Consider the following 20,700-nt stretch of genomic DNA (forward strand, 5'->3'; position numbering starts at 1 on the left):
GGCCTATGACTTCTGCATGTACAATTTAGCATGGTGCTTTGACGAGGAAGGATCTTACTTGAGCGAGATTGATATTAAGATGGATGGACCAAAACGTAAAAAAACTATGGTCAGTAGCATCTCTGACGTGCATTCAAAATACCTCAAGAGGTCATATTTGGTTCATATCACGGTGCCAGGTTCTGTGCGTGGAGATATTTGTAGCAATGGATTCAGCGGGTACAGCGTGATTGAACTTTCGTTGACTTGCTGGGTATACATTGAGAAATAGAAGAATACATACAGTGTTTTGCATTGGGTCAAGGTCGTTCTCGAATAGAAATGAAACACAAATAAACTTGTTCATTTAAGACGTAACTCTCTAACGCTTAGCTTACTCACGAGATCAAAATTTGATAAACTGAAGACATTGAGTGTTCTTCAACTACACATATCGTTGATTCAATTATCAATACCTATCACTTGTTTTACCACTATCGCCGCTCTTTCAATTGACCGGTATTGGTTGAACGAAACCCAAAATACATGAGAAGGGGCTGAAGGTATGGACAGTAAGTGTTGAAATCTGAAGCTCACGTGCAGAAAACATCAAAATTTATTTTATCGAACATTACGAAGGTTCAGTTGTTTCACAAAAGTAATTTGGTGTATTCACCAAATAACAATGGATTTGTCGCTTTGGGTCAATCTTGACGAGTGCGGCTAGCTGGCAGGGTACGCTTACCCATTCCGGACACCTGGTACCACCACTACTTTGTGGTTCAAGATGACCCCATTGCCTTTGTCATTTTCAATATGTTCCTTGGACCTTGTAACTTTCTTAGTTACCTTGAATGATAACGATTATTGGACCTGATTTGATGTCTATTGCGACTTATTGAATGCATTACGAATATAATATACTGACCGATGTGCATTGGATTTTATAAGAATTATTATATCATATCATACCAGCATATTGATGGTGCAAATAAAGTTATCTGATTGGTGGATACGTGGAAATGACCGCGTGCTGTATTCACGATATAGCACGTTCGGAAAACGCGTAAGCTCTCAGCTATAGAGAAAACGCCAGAATTTCAATATGTTTTTATGCTACCTGAGATGTTTGCTGTATTGCTAACAAGGCAGGTCCCGATATCACAATTAACAAACAGTCAATTTACAATTGCCACCAACACTAACTATTGCCCAGCCGCTCATCACAAAAGTATCACACAAATAATATCGTATAACCTAACGGAGAGGCTATTTCATTGGTGTTTTTCATTTACCTATTCACTTGCTGTGATTGCCATGGGAACTACGTTCCCATAGCATCATCACAAAGAAAGAAAGTTTAAGTGTGTGGAAACAAAGGCTTTTTGGAGGGGCCAATACCACGTGAGGAGATTGACCATCTCTCGGCCAATTGGATGACGTCAATCTTCAAGTTCGACATAATTAGTTCCATCACGAGAACCTCTCTCACTCACCTGCTGAAGTGGTTAGGAAAACTTTTCAGAAAAAATGGCACGTTCGCTGGTTTTCGTCGCATTGCTGGTCACCGTAGTTGTGATCCAGGCATTAGAAGAACCGAAAAAAGCTGGCCTCAGCAAAAAGGACCTGCTAGCCAAGGTAAACAAACAGTTCTTTCTATCTGTTTTTGTAAGGTAGAAAAAAATTGTGAGACAAAGTGACCAGAGTTGAAATCATTCTGGTGAATGAAATTTCTAAATGTAAAATCCGATCGTGATCTGTAACATTCCATGTTGAAGGAAGATAAAGTTATGGGAAAGAAGTTCGTTTCTAGAGTCTGATAAAAATGACTTTTGATAGATACAGAAAAAAGAACCACTCACGGAAATGAGGATAATAGCCAATAGCTAATTTTTTCGATTCTGTCGCCCTTCATTACGTTAAGCTGTGCTACGGATGACCAACGGAATCAAGTATTGGTGCGATCGTGTGAAATAATTCCTTAAATTACAATGGACGTGGCGACTGTACAAACCGAAGTTAACAACACCTGAACAGGCTCGTCAACAACTTTGACAACTTCTTTTCTTTTTGTAATTTTAAGCTGCGTTGACTTTAACTACTTTTACTTTATATGGCTCTTAGCGAGTTCCCAAAACAGATTTTGTTTTTGTGATCAAAAGTTCTGGCCATTCTGGACTCCAACGAGCCCGATTCGATCCTATGTTATCAGCTGAACGCGTAGGCCTGGATGAGAATGTATAATGTTAACCATCGACACTAAAGGCTGGGTAAAGATTGGAGTGTCGTGACGGTGACCTCTTCTTAAAAGGCCTGAGTTGAAGTGTCACGGTATTCCTGTACAGATGAATGGGTACATTGTCGAATAAAAGAGAAATCTGTCTTAGTCGAGTATAATGGATCAATAGGGACCGATATGCATATAACAAGGTCAACTTCTGTGAGGTAGTGATGCATGGCGTCATCCTTATTTATTTCGGTTCTCTTTAAGTTCAGTTTATATGCCTGTCACTCTCGTCCGACAAACGCCAACCAGTGTCAAAGTATGAAATTCTCTACAAATATTATCTAAAACACTAATAATTGCCTAATATATTTTCTTCATTCATAGTTTTTAAAAGCACAATTTCTATCATTTACGATTTTTCCTGTTTTTGCGCTTTTACAGGAAAATAGTGTAGTGAGTCCTCAATATTTCACGAAGAATTCGAACAAAATCGTCTAGCCTATTATAACATCACTTTCGATACGTTTGTTTGTCTAAATTACAGCTATTGTCTCAAAAATGTGTTTCGCGATAACTTGGTGTTTTTGGATCATTTTTTTAATTATTGAGATAGAAATTACACTTAAGTTGACTATTGTTCTAATGATATAATCGGCTCAGAAACTTACCAAATATATTAAATAAGGATTTTACAACATATAGTAAATTTTTTATCAAAATGAGGCCACGACCTGTGCTATTACCTCAACCTGGATCGTTGCTAAGCGACAAGTACTAACCAATATGGCGGCCAGTATGATCAGTCGCTCCTGGATTTTCTGTTGACTGTTGTCAAAAATTGATTAAATCGCTTCTTTATACCTACATTTCGGAGGGATTATTCGTGCGCTTTACTGTACAGTAACCAGTGCCCAATGTATGTACACTTTTCTAAACGTATTCACTCAGAATAAAGCCAAGTTAGTGTATACTGCTAGCCTCTTTTCGGAAAGTTATTATCTGGAATATATTCATCACGTGAAGATATATTATGTTTAGTCAAGTTCCCCGACCAATTATACTCGGCATAAATGATCATTTGTTTACAAAGGTCGAGTTACGAAAGGAATGTAAACTTTTCTCAAATTTCGAGAATTGATGATTTTTGTTAGCTCACATTTGTTATCTTAAAAGCTGAAGTCGGCGGCGTCTGTCTGTATGTATGTATGTATGTATGTCTGTCTGTCTGTCTGTCTGTCTGTATGTATGTATGTATGTATGTATGTATGTATGTATGTATGTATGTATGTATGTATGTATGTATGTATGTATGTATGTATGTATGTATGTATGTATGTATGTATGTATGTATGTATGTATGTATGTATGTATGTATGTATGTATGTATGTATGTATGTATGTATGTATGTATGTATGTATGTATGTATGTATGTATGTATGTATGTATGTATGTATGTATGTATGTATGTATGTATGTATGTATGTATGTATGTATGTATGTATGTATGTATGTATGTATGTATGTGTGTGTGTGTGTGTGTGCGTACAGTATGTCCGTCAACATCAAAAACACGCGAACCGTTGCACGCTTCAGCTTGATATTTGGTGTGTGGATGTATCTTGGGCTATAGATTGGATTTTGTTCAAATGAAGTTTGCATCGCCAAAATTATGCAAATGAGCTAAAAAATATGAAAATGGTTGAGAATTAATAACTCAAGAACTGCTGTCTTGATTGCTTTGAAAATTTATGTGTAAATACCTTAGGTGAAGCTTACACACTTTTATGAATATCGTGAAAATATCTCGAATTTCGTAGTTTTGCTGAATTTTCTGGTTATTTATCTCATTTTAGGTAAAAATTCTTCTTCTCTCAAACTGCTGGCCCAAATGCTCTCAAATTTGGGTTAGATATTTGCAAGGGTGTTACCCTTCTTATTTCTAGAAATTACGGCAAAATTGGAAAAAATACTGTTTTGGGGCAAATTTTGTCATTTTCGGTCAAAACATCTTTAAAAAATATTTTATTTTAAAGCCGTTGGACAAACAGCTTTTATATTTGGTTTACAGATGTCCAGGGATGACAATAGTTAGATATGTTGAAATTGTCCTGAAATACACACATTTTTATTTTTAAGACAGTTTTGTCATTTTTGGTCATGTATGTGCCATCGCCTAGTAAACGGAGGGTGCATTAATTGTTGCATTTTGGTCAAGGAAATTTAATCAAAATTACTTGTCTGATAGTTTTGTAATTTGGTATAAAGTCCCAAGGGATGTTATTAGATGAATGTTCTGCTCAAAGTATTGGGAAACCCCAATTTGTATATTTTAAGTAATTTTCTCAGCTTGTGACTTTAAATGACCTACATCAACCCAGGATATGAATATAATTTAGTCATATTTGTTATCAATTTGTTGTAAACTTTGATCAAGAAAACAAAGCTGAGGTAAATTTTTTTTCTGTGAAGACCAATTTTTGCAATTTTTCCATGTAAGACACACAAGAACTGATGAGAAATTTCGGTCAAGGATAATTACAGATGTCATAATCACCCCGGCCACAGTGGAAGGTATTTCACTATCTGTAACTATTCGAATGATAGCACTCATAGCATGAATTAAACAAATCCCCAAGGTGTTAAATACATTTCCTGCCGTCTGGCCAATGTAGCTCTTAAGTAAACATGGTAAATACCAAGGGTGGAACATTTGATATTCAGGAAGGGTAGGGTCCAGAAGATTGACGAGGTAACATTACTTTTTTACTAGATACTTTCTACACTTTTCCCCCACTCTTTATTTTTTCTCCCACCTTTTCTTTTTGTCAAGCCTTCTCTGGCTGATTTCTTTGTTGATATTTGCTTATGTATTTAGGATCTGCTTGTCCCACTGCTATAGAAGTTGTTATGCATGTTTCTAAAGTTGACCCTCAATACCTAAGTTGGAGACCTTATTTGCTTTTGTCATTCTTGTTTTTCTGGTTTAAATATTTCTTGAATGGACCAATTCATACTGAATGTTAGCACATGGTGTCCTTAACGGTATTTTTATTCTGTGCTATTCGCGCGAATAATGCATGGCTGCTTTTAATGATTTTTCGCCAGAAGATGTATGACAATCATTCTACAAAGTTCAGCAAACTTTAAACATATTTGTGCGTTCAGTTGAGCAGTGCTTGTCCTCATTATGGTAGTATGCACCTAAAACATGAAAGACTGAAACTTTTCCTGGGATTTGCCCATATACTTTTCAAACTTAAGAATGAAATCAAGGGGTGGCAATGCGAATTATGGCATCAGAGAAACCAATAAATTCACCGGTGTTTTATATCCAAAATGTTTATAGATATTTGACAGTTCGAATATTTTCCCCAGACGCATTCTACCAAAACACCCTGATCATGCTTTTTACCACCCTTTTTCTCCATTTTCTTTCAGAAGGGATCCCAGAAAAAACAAGGTACTGTAAGACAATATTTATTATTGGTATTATTTTTACAAAGTGCTACATAGCCACGCAATTAGAAATGCAAAAGGTTTAACAAAGTTGTAGGAGTTCTTTCATCAAATTTGAAAAACAACAAAACATAACCAAAACAACAATGACCACAATAATAACAAAAACAACAATAACAACAGCATTACTACTATAAATCGTCATCATTGTCGTCACATCGGAAATTTAGGCTGAATTGCCTCGAAAATTCCAAATTAAATGGTATTTTTCGGAAAGAATTACTTTTTCTTTAATTCTCAAAACTACATTTTCATCAGGACCTATTTTACTGGATTTTTTTATTTTATTTTATTTTTACATTTAACTCATCCACTGCTCAAATGCACGCATAAATACACGGGCAAGAACCAACAGTTCCAAATGACATACTCCCCGCTTTCATTTAACGGGTGAGAGTGAGCAAGTAGCGGGAGCACTCACAGCAAACCAATCATGTAGACTGAGTCTCTCTCCGGCTCACAGCTCTTCGCCGGCTTCACCTCAGACCATAATACCGCCCTCAGCACTGAGGTGAGCCTCGCTTGCTAGAACCAGATATGAACTGAATTGCCTCGCGTGCACATTTTGTAAAGTACTTCTTGGGGTATTGGCTTTTATGACATTACATTGTTTTTATTCCCGAAATTAATCCAATTATCTAAATTTGACATTATCCCCACTGTATTACGCAATGAAAAAAAAGAAAAGAAACCATTTGAAAAATTATGATCCAACAATATCTGTCGATGCAAGTGCAAATGGCTGAGCAGGCTCTTAACTGGCAGAGGTCGCGTTTGCGTATAAATTCTGCATATTTCACATATAATTGCCATGTAGAACGAGTTGACCTACTTCACAGTATCTCAATGCGCCCAAAAACGATACAATCATCTGTGCCGCGCCGTGTAGCAGCAAAATGAGTTCGTGACCTTTGAAGTACGCGTTTCAAAAAATAAATACCCATGGGAACCTGCTCACCACGCCACGCAACTCATGTACAGCTGACTATGGTGCACTTGTCAGGCGATGGTCGATGATTCTGGTTATTGCCTATATTGTCAAGTTCAATGCCTAAATTACGGAAACACGAACTCTGTCTAGTGTATTCGAAGCTCTGCGTACAGGTTGTGCACACGGCCTCTACCACGTGCTGTCCTGTGGACAGTGTGGTACAAGCCGTCGGCCTACCACCGTACCGCCGGGAAAACGCAGACCTATTGTACGCAGGAGCATGGCAGGAGCTAGCCTACTGCTCCTGATTTAACGAGAAGGGTCCGCTGACCTCCCTCCGAGCTCAGACATTATCTCCGTCCTGTGGCGGAGCAGGTCAAAATTTTGCATAGTTCATTGCGCATGCTAGGTAGACATTAGCAATATGACGATCTACGTAAGACGCAGTCTTGGCAATATGACAAGCCAATTAAAACTGCGTGGGGACTCTTGTACTAACACAAATAAATGTTATTCACTGTCCAATCTGCACGGCCTACGATTTCCGGCCAAACAGGCTACAAAAAGTCAGAAGCCATCTCGTCGCCAGTCATTGGCAACACCCGATAGAGGACGCTACGGACTGAGATAGATTTGAAATTTCTTATCGTGGACATAGTTTTAACGATAGTGATGTTTGCTTCGAGCTGGGACATTTTAAAAGTTTCGTCATATGCACAGCGTGTTGGATATTGCATTTTGTTGGAAACTCAGCGTTTTTTTTTCTTAAATGTTGACTATAGATGGAGACTCTAGCATATTGGACGATACTACGGACTAAGCTAAGACGTGGACGGAATTTTAATCTTACTGCAGTTTGCTCCGAGCTGAGACATTTTGATAATTAAGACACATAGCGTGTCGGATATTCCGGCAAAGTGATGACATTTTTCGTAAGCATGGACTTTAGATATTATTAATATTATTAATCTTTATTTAAATTCGATAACTCCATAGATGAAACACCTCTTTTCATTGAGGTCGATTAGACAAAAGAAAACCATATTACAGCACCAACTTGAAAACACGAAAAACACAGAAGTACAAATATCAAAAAAACTACGAAGAAGCATCAGACAAGTAAATAGAATACAGAAAGTTGTTACAAGATTTCTTAAAGCTATGATTGCTTGGGGGAGATTGTTATATTCATCCACACCCGCAACAGACAAAGTGTTTTGATAAAGAAGTGTACGTGCTTTGGGAACTTTAAGGAGGTTCTGATTGGAAGAACGAAGTGATCTGGAAGGGATATAATTATTGAACATACTGGCTACATAGTCAGGGGTTAGATTGTGAGTTGCTCTGTAAATTTGGGCCAAGATATAGTCCTGAGATTATTGTGGATGCAACCAAACGTGAGTGATTGGTCATTTTTTGGCGTGGACGGAGTTTTAACGTTAGTGCAGTATGCTCTGAGCTGAGACATTATAACCGTTTCGTCATATACACAGCGTATATAGGATCATGCACATTGCTGCCAATGATTGACTTTTCGTATCCATGGCCTTAAGATAGAGTTATGAGCTTATAGGAGGATACAACGAACTGAGATAGATTTTAAATTTCGAAGCCTGGATGTAGTTTTCATCTGCATTTTGCTCCGAGTTGAGACATTTTAAAAGTCTCGTCATATAGGCCTACACAGCGTATTGGATATTGCAGTTTGTTAGAAACTTAGCGTTTTTTCTTTAAAATATTGACTATAGATAGAGTGTCGAGCAAAATGGAGGATGCTACGAACTGAGATAGATTTGAATTTTCTTATCATGGAAATATTTTTAACGTTAGTGCAGTTTGCTCCGAGCTGAGACATTTTAAAAGTTTCGTCATATGCACAGCGTATTGGATATTGGGTTTGTTGGGAACTCGGGGTTTTTTCTTAAATGTTGATTATAGACGGCGACTCGAGCATATTGGAGGATGCGACGGACTGAGATTGATTGGTAATTTCTTGACATGGACGGAGTTTTACATTAGTGCAGTTTGCTCCGAGCTGAGACATTTTGATAATTTATGTATTACACATAGCATGTCGGATATTGTGGCAAAGTGATTAAATTTTTCGTAAGCATGGACTTTAGATATAGTCCTGAAATTATTGTGGATGCAACCGAACGTGCATTGAGTGATTTGTCAATTTTTTTGGCCTGGACGGAGTTTTAACAGTTTTAACGTTAGTGCAGTATGCTCCGAGCTGAGACATTATAACCGTTTCGTCATATATACAGCGTATTGGATCTTGCACATTGCTGCAATAATGGTTGACTTTTCGTATCACAGGCCTTTAAAGAGAGATGTGAGCTTATTGGAGGATATAACGGACTGAGATAGATTTTAAATTTCGAAGCCTGGACGTAGTTTTATCTGCAGTTTGCTCCGACTCGGAGCTGAGACATTTTAACTCGTCCTAGGCCTATACAGTTGTTGGAAACTTAGCATTTTTCTTAAATGTTGACTATAGATAGGATGCCGAGCATATTGGATGGTGCTACTTACTGACTCGGAGATAGATTAGTAATTTCTTAACATGGATGGAGTTTTAACGTTAGTGCAGTTTGTTCCGAGATGAGACATTTTGACCGTTTCGTAGTATGCATAGCGTATTGCATGTTGCAGATTACTGCAAATAATTGACTTTTCGTATCCGTGGACTTTAGATAGTCCTGAATTTATTGTTTTTGTACTATTCATAGCGTGTCGGATATTGCAGATTGCTGCAAAGTGAATGACTTTTCGTATCCGTGGAATTTCATAGAGTCCGGAGTTTATTAAATGATGTTGCAGACCGAGATAGAATGGTAATTTCGTAGCCTGTACGGAGTTTTAACGTTACTGCAATTTTGCTCCGAGCTGAGACATTTTGACCGTTCCTCATACACACTGCATATTGCATGTTGCAGATTGCTGCAAACAATTGCTTTTCGTATCCGTGGACTTTCGATAGCGTCCTGAATTTATTGTAGCTGAAACGGGGTGAGATAGACTGGTCATTTCTGAGATAGACTGGTCATCTCAGCCTGGACAGAGTTTTAACGTAAGTGCATTTTGCTCCCAGCTGAGACTTTAATAATTTTTGTACCTATACATAGTGTGTCGGATATTGCAGATTGCTGCAAAGTGAAAGATTTTTCTTAACGGTGCACATATAATAGAGTCCTGAGTTTATTAGAGAATGCTACGGACTGGGATAGATTAGTAATTTCCTAACCGGACAGAGTTTTAATGTTAGCGCAGTTTGCTCCGAGCTGAGACTTTGATAATTTTGTACCTACCTACACATAATGTGTCGGATATTGCAGATGGCTGCAAAGTGAATGACTTTTCGTATCTGTGGACTTTGATAGAGTCCTGAGTGTATTTGAGAATGCTACAGACTGAGATAGAATTGTAATATCGTAGCCTGGACGGAGTTTTAACGTCAGTGCAGTTTGCTCCGAGCTGAGACTTTACTAATTTCTGTACCTACACATAGTGTGTCGGATATTGCAGATTGGTGCAAAGTGAATGACTTTTCGTATCTGTGGACTTTGATAGAGTCCTGAGTGTATTTGAGAATGCTACAGACTGAGATAGAATTGTAATATCGTAGCCTGGACGGAGTTTTAACGTCAGTGCAGTTTGCTCCGAGCTGAGACTTTACTAATTTCTGTACCTACACATAGTGTGTCGGATATTGCAGATTGGTGCAAAGTGAATGACTTTTCGTATCTGTGGACTTTGATAGAGTCCTGAGTGTATTTGAGAATGCTACAGACTGAGATAGAATTGTAATATCGTAGCCTGGACGGAGTTTTAACGTTACTGCAATTTGCTCCGAGCTGAGACATTTTGACCGTTTCTCCATACACACTGTGTATTGCATATTGCAGATTGCTGCAAACTATTGACTTTTCGTATCCATGGACTGTAGATAGAGACTCAGTTCTGAGTTTATTGTGGATGCAACGGACTGACATAGATTTGAAATTTCTTTACATGGTCGGAATTGTTACCTTGGTGCAGTTTGCTCCGAGCTGAGACATTTTATAATTTCTGTACTATACACAGCGTATCAGATATTGCAGATGGCTGCAAACTATTGACTTTTCGTATGTATGGACTGTAGATAGAGTTTTGATTTTATCGTAGATGCAACAGACTACGATAGATTTGAAATTTGTTTTCACTGTCGGAGTTTTAACCTTGGTGCAGTTTGCTCTGAGCTGAGACATTATTTCATTTTGTACTATACATAGCTTGTCAGATATTGCAGATGGCTGCAAAGTGATTGACTTTTCATATCTGTGGACTTTGATAGAGTCCTAAGTGTATTGGAGAATGCTACGGCCTGAGATAGATCAGTAATTTCTCAGCCTTGACGGAGTTTAACGTCAGTGCAGTTTGCTCCGAGCTGAGACTTTAATCATTTTTGTACTACACTTACCATGTTGGATATTGCAGATAGCTGCAAAGTGATTGACTTTTCTTATGTGTGGACTTTGATCTGTTTGATAGAGTCCTGAGTGTATTGGAGGATGCTGCAGACTGAGACGGATTGGTAATTTTTTTAGCCTAGACGGAGTTTTAACGTTAGTGAAGGTTACTCGGAGCCGAGTCATAGATTGTCGGTTATTGCAGATTGCAGCAAAGTGAAACTGAAGACAATGGATAGCCGTGAGCATATTGAAGAATGCTTGGAATTGAGATGATTTCGTCGTTTCTTAACAAAATAGGAGATTAACGCTATAGTGCAGGTTACTCAGTTCTGAGACAATTAAATAATTTTGTTACACGCATAGCTGGTGCGGTCAGATAGTACAGATTGCTGCAAACTATTTTCGTGTCACAACTACACGCTACTGTAATCTTTTCAAGGTATTCTTGTGTCAACTTTTTTATTTTCATAATTCGACGAGCAGCATCGGAAAGTTGGTATCTATTTGCGTCACAATTTATGTTGTACAATGGAGAGAATGAAATGAAAGCCGTGGAGGAGTTTTCTTTAATCTTCGAACACTTCCTTGACAAGTGTTCACAAAATAACTTCGGAAATTGCGAAAGTGACCTCTATTCGCAAATACTGTTAAAATACTGTTAACTTTTAGAAATCTCGTGTTTTCGTTGTAAATATTTGCTTAATTGCCATGGAGATAATTTTGACCCTCTTTTTTTATCAAAATTGAAAATTAAGCTTGTGAACTTCATAAAGTGTCTGTCTGCCGAGCTTTAATAAAATATTAAAACTTTTTGCAGCGGAAAATATGTGTTTAGCAACACCTCTAATATGGCTTTCAGCTGGCGTTTCCTGTCCTGTCAAAATGTTAGTCTTTTTCGTTTTATGTAAGCTTTGGAAACCACAAAATAATAATAATAATAATAATAATAATAATAATAATAATAATAATAATAATAATAATACAGGAAATCAGTACGGAAGAATTTCCTCTCTGCCTTTTGACCGTAACGTACGACTTTTTAAAATATCACTGATTAGGTATTTGGTTGTAGGAAAATAAATAAATTCCTTTCAGGGGAAAGTTTTCTCTTTGGCGACAGGGTTTTTCCTCACTTTCCTAAAGGGTTGGTAAAGTAAAACAGAATTACAGTCAACTCGCACTTTTTCCAACCCGCCCAGAACCCACTTGCCCGATTCAAACTCGCCCGATACCAACTCGTCCGTTGTTTGAGATAGGGTCACGGTGTTGTAGATTCCATGTACGCTAACCCGATGGCCCGAGGCCAGCTATTTTCATGTCATGCCAGGCCAGTAACTCGTGAAAGACGGTCCTGCTGTTCCTAAAGAAGTGAGCCAGTCCCGGGGGGGGGTAACTCCCATAGATGGCTATACGGGGAGGGTCCGCGCGAAAGGGATCGTTTTTTTGCACTGTTTGTTATCAGAAAGGGTATACTTTTCACGAGGTGTTGGTATGAGAAAGGGTCCGGTTTTAAACACAAACTGACATTTGTTAAAAAATCATGCTGTCAACACTGGAAACCCATGTATCTACATCCCAGATCTACCATCAAAATTTCCGATCTGTCGGTTGGACTGTTGGTACCCCTGGTACGCAAGGCGAGTGAGTCGTAAATGTAGGCCTATACGTAAGATAAAGAAACAGTCAACAATAAGGGGTGGACCATGAATTATTTTTTTCTACAGGGCATATGCTGGCAACTTTTTTTTTCACTTTCCTTCTTCGAGATATATTTTTTTTTTACCAAATTTCGGTGCAATGTTTGTTTGCTTGGTTTTTCACACCCAGTAACAAGATGCTGTTCTATCGCACACAGACTATATTCAAGAAACTAAATAAAGATATGTAAATACATGTACATTTTTGATTCACTTTACAAAAATATCAGTTTATAGATCTTATTTATACCATGGGTAACACACTGAAAATACAAATCAAACAACCTGATTACTGAGTTCTACATTAAGCATTAACAAACTTACAGTGAAAACTTTTCTGAGAACATCACTGGTGTCATCAGAAGAGATGATGGTATCCTACATATATTTGTAAAATCATGTACATTTATGGCATTTACTTGTGCTTGAAAAAAATATGTCATTGTCTGACAAGTGTCCTGGTTTGAGTGATATTAGCAAGTTGAACAGTCCACTTGACTGACTGAGTCCACTTGACCCAGTTCATGACAGGCTGTCTCTCTTCTTGTGGTATTTTGACAAAATCCATACATTCAGATTTACACATTTCTGGAAAACACTGGTGAGCAATTTCAATTTCAGCATACTTCCTCTAATCAGAAGGTCATGTATACTGTACAATTGTTCATATTCAATGGTTGACACTATAGTTGAAAAGGAACAATGACTTTATGACTTCATACAAAATACTGATGATTGAACTTTTCCATATGACATATTGCTCCCTGGCTGACCAGATGTCTGCTGAACTCAATCAGTATGAGAACTTGTATGTACTATTACCAATTCAAACCAAAAGAGCACAGTGTCCTTGAGACTTTATTAAAGTTTTGGTGTTTTGCTTTATTTTTTGACAAATATTTATTGGTTTTGTTCCAGACGAGTTCTTGTTTTCAGTTGCTGAAAGCTACAGTGATAGTAGCTGTAACTTTTGACAATTTTTCAGTGTTTTTGTTTGTGTATTTATTTCAGTTCCTCGTTTAATAAATTCTAAGTTATTGTTCCTCAAGCTTGAAATGGTTTATGCTTTACAAAACTCCAGAGCTACTGCTTGATTTTTATTGATGCTGCAGTGTGCATCGAACAATTGCCAAGATTTTTTTTTCGAGTCGCAATGGTCCATAATTGTTTTTCCATCAGCCACTTAAAGCCAGATTTTTTTTTTCGAGCAACTCCACCTGGCATCTTTTTTCCCCCAAATCTTCCAAGCCCCCCCCCCCAGGATATCAAATGGTCCACCCCTAATATTGATCATATTGCTGATGGTGCCTGGGATGATGATGGTATCATCCGGTTGACAGTGCCTCCATCAACACACAATGACAGTGGAAGTGGACTGAGACGATCACACATATTAAGAACAGTCCGACTGTTCTTAGACTGATTTGATTATTATATTGTATGGTATCAGAAAGGGTAGGTTTTTTTGCTCAAAACTGGTATCACAACAGTTTGGGTTTCCATGTTCGTGAGGAGCCTCCCCCCCCGTACTATTAGCCATGGAGTTAACCCCCCCCCGGGGAGCCAGTACGCAGTAACCATCCTATACGTAAAGAAGCCAAACGAAATTTATTCTTTCAAGAGATTTGCAAAACGTGAAAGTCGCAAATAAAAAGTTTTCCGTGTTGGCACATATTTTAAGCCGCACCTGTGGTTCTCTATGTTAGAAATATTTGTTGTTAGAAATAAAACGTTTTATGCGCACCAGTTGCTGCAAAAACGAGCCCTGCCACTCCTTGTCATATTCTTCCACTCCAATGACCAAGCTACCCGATTGGCAAAGGCTACGGATTCGCATCAAGTGTACCAGTAGCTCTGCATGGCAAGGCTGTGTGTTTACCGGCGTTATACAGCCTCCGTATAACGCCGGTAAACACACAGCCCTGCCATGCAGAGCTAGCGTACCAGGTACTCATAAAATTGCAAAATAATATCGGCCGAGTTGGTATCGGCCGAGTTGGCATCGGGCGAGTTGGAATCGGGCGAGTTGGTATCGGGCGAGTTGACTGGTACCCCGTAAAACAAGGTTCTTTCACAAGGTAAAGCGAAAAAATCTTGTAGATTATATTGGCAATGTCTACTTAGCATGCGCAATGAACTATGCAAATTGTACGACCTGCTCCGTCACAGAACGGAGAAAATGTCTGAGCTCGGAGGGAGGTCAGCGGATACTTATGGGGTCATTTAACATCAATGCCAACATGGAAATCTCATGAAAAATTTGTCATTGTTGGTTCTGTAGCTAATACAATCTTGAAAAGCAACTTAAAAGACACAGACTGTCAATACGTCGCCATAATATTATGCTGATCTCAGCGGAACCATGCCGGAATATAAATTCGCTGACACACACACAAGATTGAAAAGTGTCACTCTACATCTCATTCTCAGAGAAAAATGCATTGATCAAATATTATGACGCTAACCTTCGATAATCTAGCTTTTGGTTCGCTATGTCCAGAGTAACCCACACGATTCTTAAAGTCAAACGTCGACACGACGACATCAACAGTCAAAACTCAAGATTAGCGATCAGCGCGGCCGAGTGACTGAATTCAGAAATCACTTTGTGTAAAATGTTTTAGTGCAGCAGTACATGAAGTAGGTCATGGCCTTGGACTCTGTGCACGAACCTGATTGGACACTTCAATACCTTTGACCCAAAGTTATTATTCATCAGCACTTCCATGCCATGAGGCTAGGTAGAGAACGTATTACGTACGCAGTGTACGCTGTGTGTTAGGAACGCATACAGGGAATGCACAGCGTACACTGCGTACGTACGCAGGGCTAGGGAGAGAGTTGCCGACATCGACGGTTATTTACGAAAAAAGAATAAAAGACTGGCATTTTTGGAAGCGATCGAGTAGCTGCGGTAGGCAGGGATACGTCTTGGGCCCAAGAACGCTGAATTTCGGCAGTAATTTGGCTTTTTACGTCAAGTCCAAAAATGGATTTGAAGTCACCAACTCTACGTACGGGTCTTTGCAGGGCTGTGGTGAGCGGGGCTATTAATAGCTGTAGCGGAACACACAGCATCGTACGCAGGGCTAAGAACGTATGTACTCATTTCTGGCGATCGAGCAGCGAGGGAAACAATCAATTACCAAGGATGAAGCTAATTTGCTAAACGATATTTTATCTTGAATAGTGAGTTGAATGAGTAATAAAATATCATATTTTTAATGTTCAATACGAGGTTGAAACACGGAGGGACCGTGGTTGAAACCAGAGCTATCCAGCTGTAGCCAACCTGGACAAGCACATTTCACAGCGCCCTCAAACAGTCGATTGTTTTCACTTGTCATACGCGGCGTAACAGAAAAATTAAAACTTTCATAACTTCATTAATATCCAAGCCACGCCCACCAAAACCTTTTCAGTTCTAGCCATTTGAATTCTGAAGATGTCTACCAAATTTGACTGAAATACGTTCAGCCGTTTTTGAGAAAATGGACCAACAGACAGACCGACAGACACACAGACACACAGACACACAGACGGACAGACAGACAGACATCGCTGCGACATAACCTCGCTGCGCGCATGCGCACGCGAGGTAAAAACCGTTGAGGGCGCATCACTATATAATTGAATGGTTGTGGATAGAGCTGCGCAGGGACGAGGGGCTGTGAGAAAGTCTAAGACCTTGCGTGATCTCCTGGTGATGTATGGCAATGGCAACCAAGCTAATTTTTTTAGTCTGTTGCAGTTTTTGCAGGTTAGGACTGTCGCTTGCTATAAGTCAACTCTGTACTGTCACAGAGTCAATGTTGACTTCTCAGCTCATCTCTGCCTACAAGTTACACAAGCGTGTTTTATAAAATTCAAATTTTAATGTTATGTCACGTGCCTGAAACCATACCCTTCATTATCTGGATCCGGTAGGCCTAATTGAATATAGAATCGTCGGTTATTAGAAACCCTTTACATTTACTTACATGGCAAGACCTAAGCTTATATACAGCAAGACAGACGAACATTTCTAGCTTGTCAAGGTTATGATGTGTTTCCATTGTCTTTACATTGTTACCAATTTTTTTGGCACATTGCTGGGATAATAATCGTATTTAATATGTAGAATGTCTATATACGACTTGATTATTCAGAAAAAGAATCACCGTACGTGAGATAATAGTGTAGGCCTATAGGCCTACATGTTGACTGGCATTATACCGAGTGGCTATGGCTGCCTGGCTCGGGCCAGGCGAACGCACTGCATAATCATCAATGAGTAGAATGTCTACATGAATTGACTATTTAATAAAGAATAACGGTACGTGATATTACTGTACATGTCGGCTAGCTTAACCGAGCGTCTGTAGCTGCTGGGCTTTGGCCCGGCTTGGGCCCGCCACTGCTGCACAGACATAAACTCAAGGCGAGAAAGCTTTTCACCGCCCGATTTCATAAATCAGCGAAATTCAGGATCTCAGAGCGTTTTCGGTGATAAAAACTGGTCACCGGTCAGGTGGTTGCATAAACAATCGATCGACTGGCCCTTTTACCTAAAATCATACCTTACCCTATGCTACTGGCGAGAAATCCTCCTGAAATCGGCTGGGCACACGAACCCAGCGCCGGCCATTTTGAATTGAAGTCATGCAATGTGCGCGCATGCGCATACAGCCCTTGTCGGCCGTTAACCAGTATGTAAATTTCATGAGTGAATCCAGGTCAAAGATATTGTCATGCAAATTTTCTGCTCTCAGCTTCTACAGTTGATGAAGACAATTTTGAAAATGAAGGAGATGGCGGTTGCAAACGTTTCCCCTGTTACCTGGTATGTATATAAATTTGTTGAAAATCTGAATGCATAGATCCAATTAAATCCTTAATAGATTAAATTAAATTCTTTTTAAAAATTCGATTTTGAAAATGTTCTTCAAAAACAGATTCCATGCCCTTGTGTGTGGAATATTCTGTCAGCACATGCAATATTGTCATTCCTGCAAATTTTCACAAATACTGATTGAAGAAAAGCTTATCAATTGATCTAATAATGACAACAATGATGATTTTTAAACTCAGAGTTTATAAAACATAAAAACAGGATCATAGTGAGAATGATAGGAATGAAAAGTTCATCACAAGTGTAATTTGGAGTGAAAAGACCAAACTAAATACATTTCACTACTCCTTGTATACATTGTAAACATTTTATGGTGGAAAATATCAGTATTTCCATATTCAATTGAAAGTAAGTTTGATTGAGCTACAAAAATGTTGTCTTGAGAGTATTTTTGGTCAGCAAGCACAAAAATGTTTATTTCAATATTTTGCATTGCCATACAGTACCCAATTTGGGGCTGAAAATATTACTTTTTCCTAATTCCTTTCATGCTTTTGAAAATACTATTGATTGCTATGGAAAAATGATCACACCATTACCACTTTGAAGAATTAACTTTATCAACACAAACATTTTACTTTAAGGGTATTTTTAGTTTAGCAACCTAAAAAGTCAGGTCTATTTCAATTTTATATGTTTCCATGGTGACAATATCAGGCCTTAAAATATCTTGAAATTTTAACCATAGAATTGTTTTTAAAAATGCAGTACAATATCATGTTGATTATAATGTGTCATGTTTTCATGGTTAGCATTTGAGGCTGACAATTTGAGCTTTTCTTATGATAATAATAATAATAATAATAATAATAATAATAATAATAATAATAATATTTTATTGGTCCACAACACACTGAGGTAGTGTATGATAATAGGCTAAATTTAAATAACAATCCCCAGTCACATTTATCACAGAGCTTGTGGGTGCTGATATAGGAGGAAATGCTAGCTACATATTTAACAATAGGTAAACATATAAGTGAATTGATCCTTTCAAGTGTACAAACAACCTTGCAATGTTTCATTTATTTAACTTATTATTTTACAAATTAAAAATACCCTGTATAAATTATAAATTGAGCAAGCATGTTTGGCAGATCCAGTCAACCTCTTCCATGTTCTCTCCTGTGATGCCAATACAACTGAAATGATACCAAATTTGACAAACGTCGCAACATATAGCATTAGAGAGACAATTGCACTGGCATGTACCACAAGGCCACTTTACTGCTTTCTTTCTTTTAACTCTTTTCATACTCTGTGAACAACTTCTCCTCTTGCCTTGATTAGTGGTGTCTATACCGATATGTTCAATGCTATCACATATTTTGTTTTCCAGTTCCTGTTGTTCACTAACACAGTGTTTGTCAGTGTCTGTGTCGTTGCACGGATGTTGTGTTTTTTCTGTCTGTGGCATATGACTTGGCCCTGGTTGATGTTCAGTGATTGTATGATTTGTGAGTGATGTCATCAGTTCTGATGAGGCAAGTTTCTCAGGAGATGGTACATTTTTGCTCGTTGCTATTGCAGTTTTTAATGCTGCTATCATTAGTGACTTGGTTCTCTTCTCTGACTTTGGAATATTGTAAGCCTGGCAAAGAAATCCCAACTCATTTTTTTTCATTTTCATTACCTCAAGAAAATCTGTGTTTGATGCTAGCTCTGACTGAAGCCTTAGATGAGACAATTGTTTATTATCACTTTTGTCATTCTGTATTGTTTGAAATGTGAATTCTGACTTATTGGCTGTCGTTGCTCCTCTTATTTTTATTTGCTTTCGATGTGCCTCTTTCTTTGACACATTTAGTTTTCTCATGTAATCTCTTCTGAACTGAGCTGACGACATCCGCAGATATTTTGCAACTGTTTCATAGAAAAGGTTGCATATGATATCTGCCCCATCACATACACTACTAAGGACACCATGTATGTTTAAATCAAGTGAAATGCTTGTCTCTGTGTGCGTTGACACCGTTTGGAACAATTTAGTCCATGTACCATACAGAGTTTGGTCCCCTGTCACTTCATCTTTAATAAATTGATAGAAATTCTGACCATGAGTGTGAAAATTTCTTTCAGTCTCAAGTTTGCGGAGTTGACAGTCTAATTTCAAAAAGAAATCATAGGCCTCATCACTGATATTTGTTAGACTTTTCTGAATATTTTGTTTGCGATGATTTCCTCCAATGAATCTTTATGTTTTGAAAACTGTTGTAAGAAATATTCATTTTCCTCCAATTGTTCAATATATCTCACACATTTATCGGCATGGTTTGCCTTACTTCGGCCATTCTGTGAATACAAGTTTCTTTTTACTTCTTGTTTTTTCAAGTACTTTATTTTTGCAATACACCAGCCTCCAATATATCTGATTTTACCTCTCCCTCCCTCAGAATTACTGTACATTTGACCAGTATCTTGTTCACCCCTTTCCAGATATGCTTTAGCACTTTCCTCTACAACTTTTTCCTAATCACAATAGCAACTTTCCACGCTGCAATGTATTCTTGTTTACCCAGGGTTTTCTTCTGAAATAAGAGGGAAACTTCTGACAAATACTGTTCACTGCTTAAAAAGTTGTCGATCTCAGCATAAAGTTCTGTAAAGTGTCTATTCTGTGGGTTATCATGGCATAAGAGTCTTTCTCTCATCAGGTTGTTAAAAGAGTACCATACCATGTAACAGAACCGTTGCAAATTATTGCTGCTTTGTATTTCATGAAAAGGAGAGTTTAAGTCCCTTTGGCTGTCAAGTTTGGGGTTATTATAATGCAACCCTGTTGTTATGTCCTGCAAACTTATGTAATCAGGTAATTTGTATTGTCCAGTGTCAGTGTTCTCACCAAACAGCTGATCAGATGATTGGTCTGCTTCAATGTCAGCGTTTAACGCTTTATCAAAAGATTCTGCCATACGTTCTTCCTCTAGCTCGCTGTCAGTGTCAGTATCAAACATAATGTCCTTATCGCCCTTTCCAGCTGCTGATGTACTCATGCAGGTCA

The 20,700-nt window shown here is 38.3% G+C and overlaps 1 protein-coding gene across 1 annotated transcript in view; it reads left to right on the forward strand.

Annotated features, from left to right (window-relative positions):
* The first annotated feature begins 1,221 nt into the window (after positions 1–1,221).
* LOC139119811 (uncharacterized) overlaps positions 1,222–20,700 on the forward strand; it is a 29,144-nt gene continuing 9,665 nt past the window's right edge. Inside the window, exons 1-2 of the mRNA XM_070683719.1 lie at positions 1,222–1,617; positions 5,646–5,667. Of these exons, the coding sequence (XP_070539820.1) occupies positions 1,510–1,617; positions 5,646–5,667 (130 nt within the window). The 5' untranslated portion in view covers positions 1,222–1,509. The remainder of the gene's footprint in view (positions 1,618–5,645; positions 5,668–20,700) is intronic.

The sequence above is a fragment of the Ptychodera flava genome, chromosome 2 (assembly GCF_041260155.1).
Source record: "Ptychodera flava strain L36383 chromosome 2, AS_Pfla_20210202, whole genome shotgun sequence".
Lineage (NCBI taxonomy): Eukaryota > Metazoa > Hemichordata > Enteropneusta > Ptychoderidae > Ptychodera > Ptychodera flava.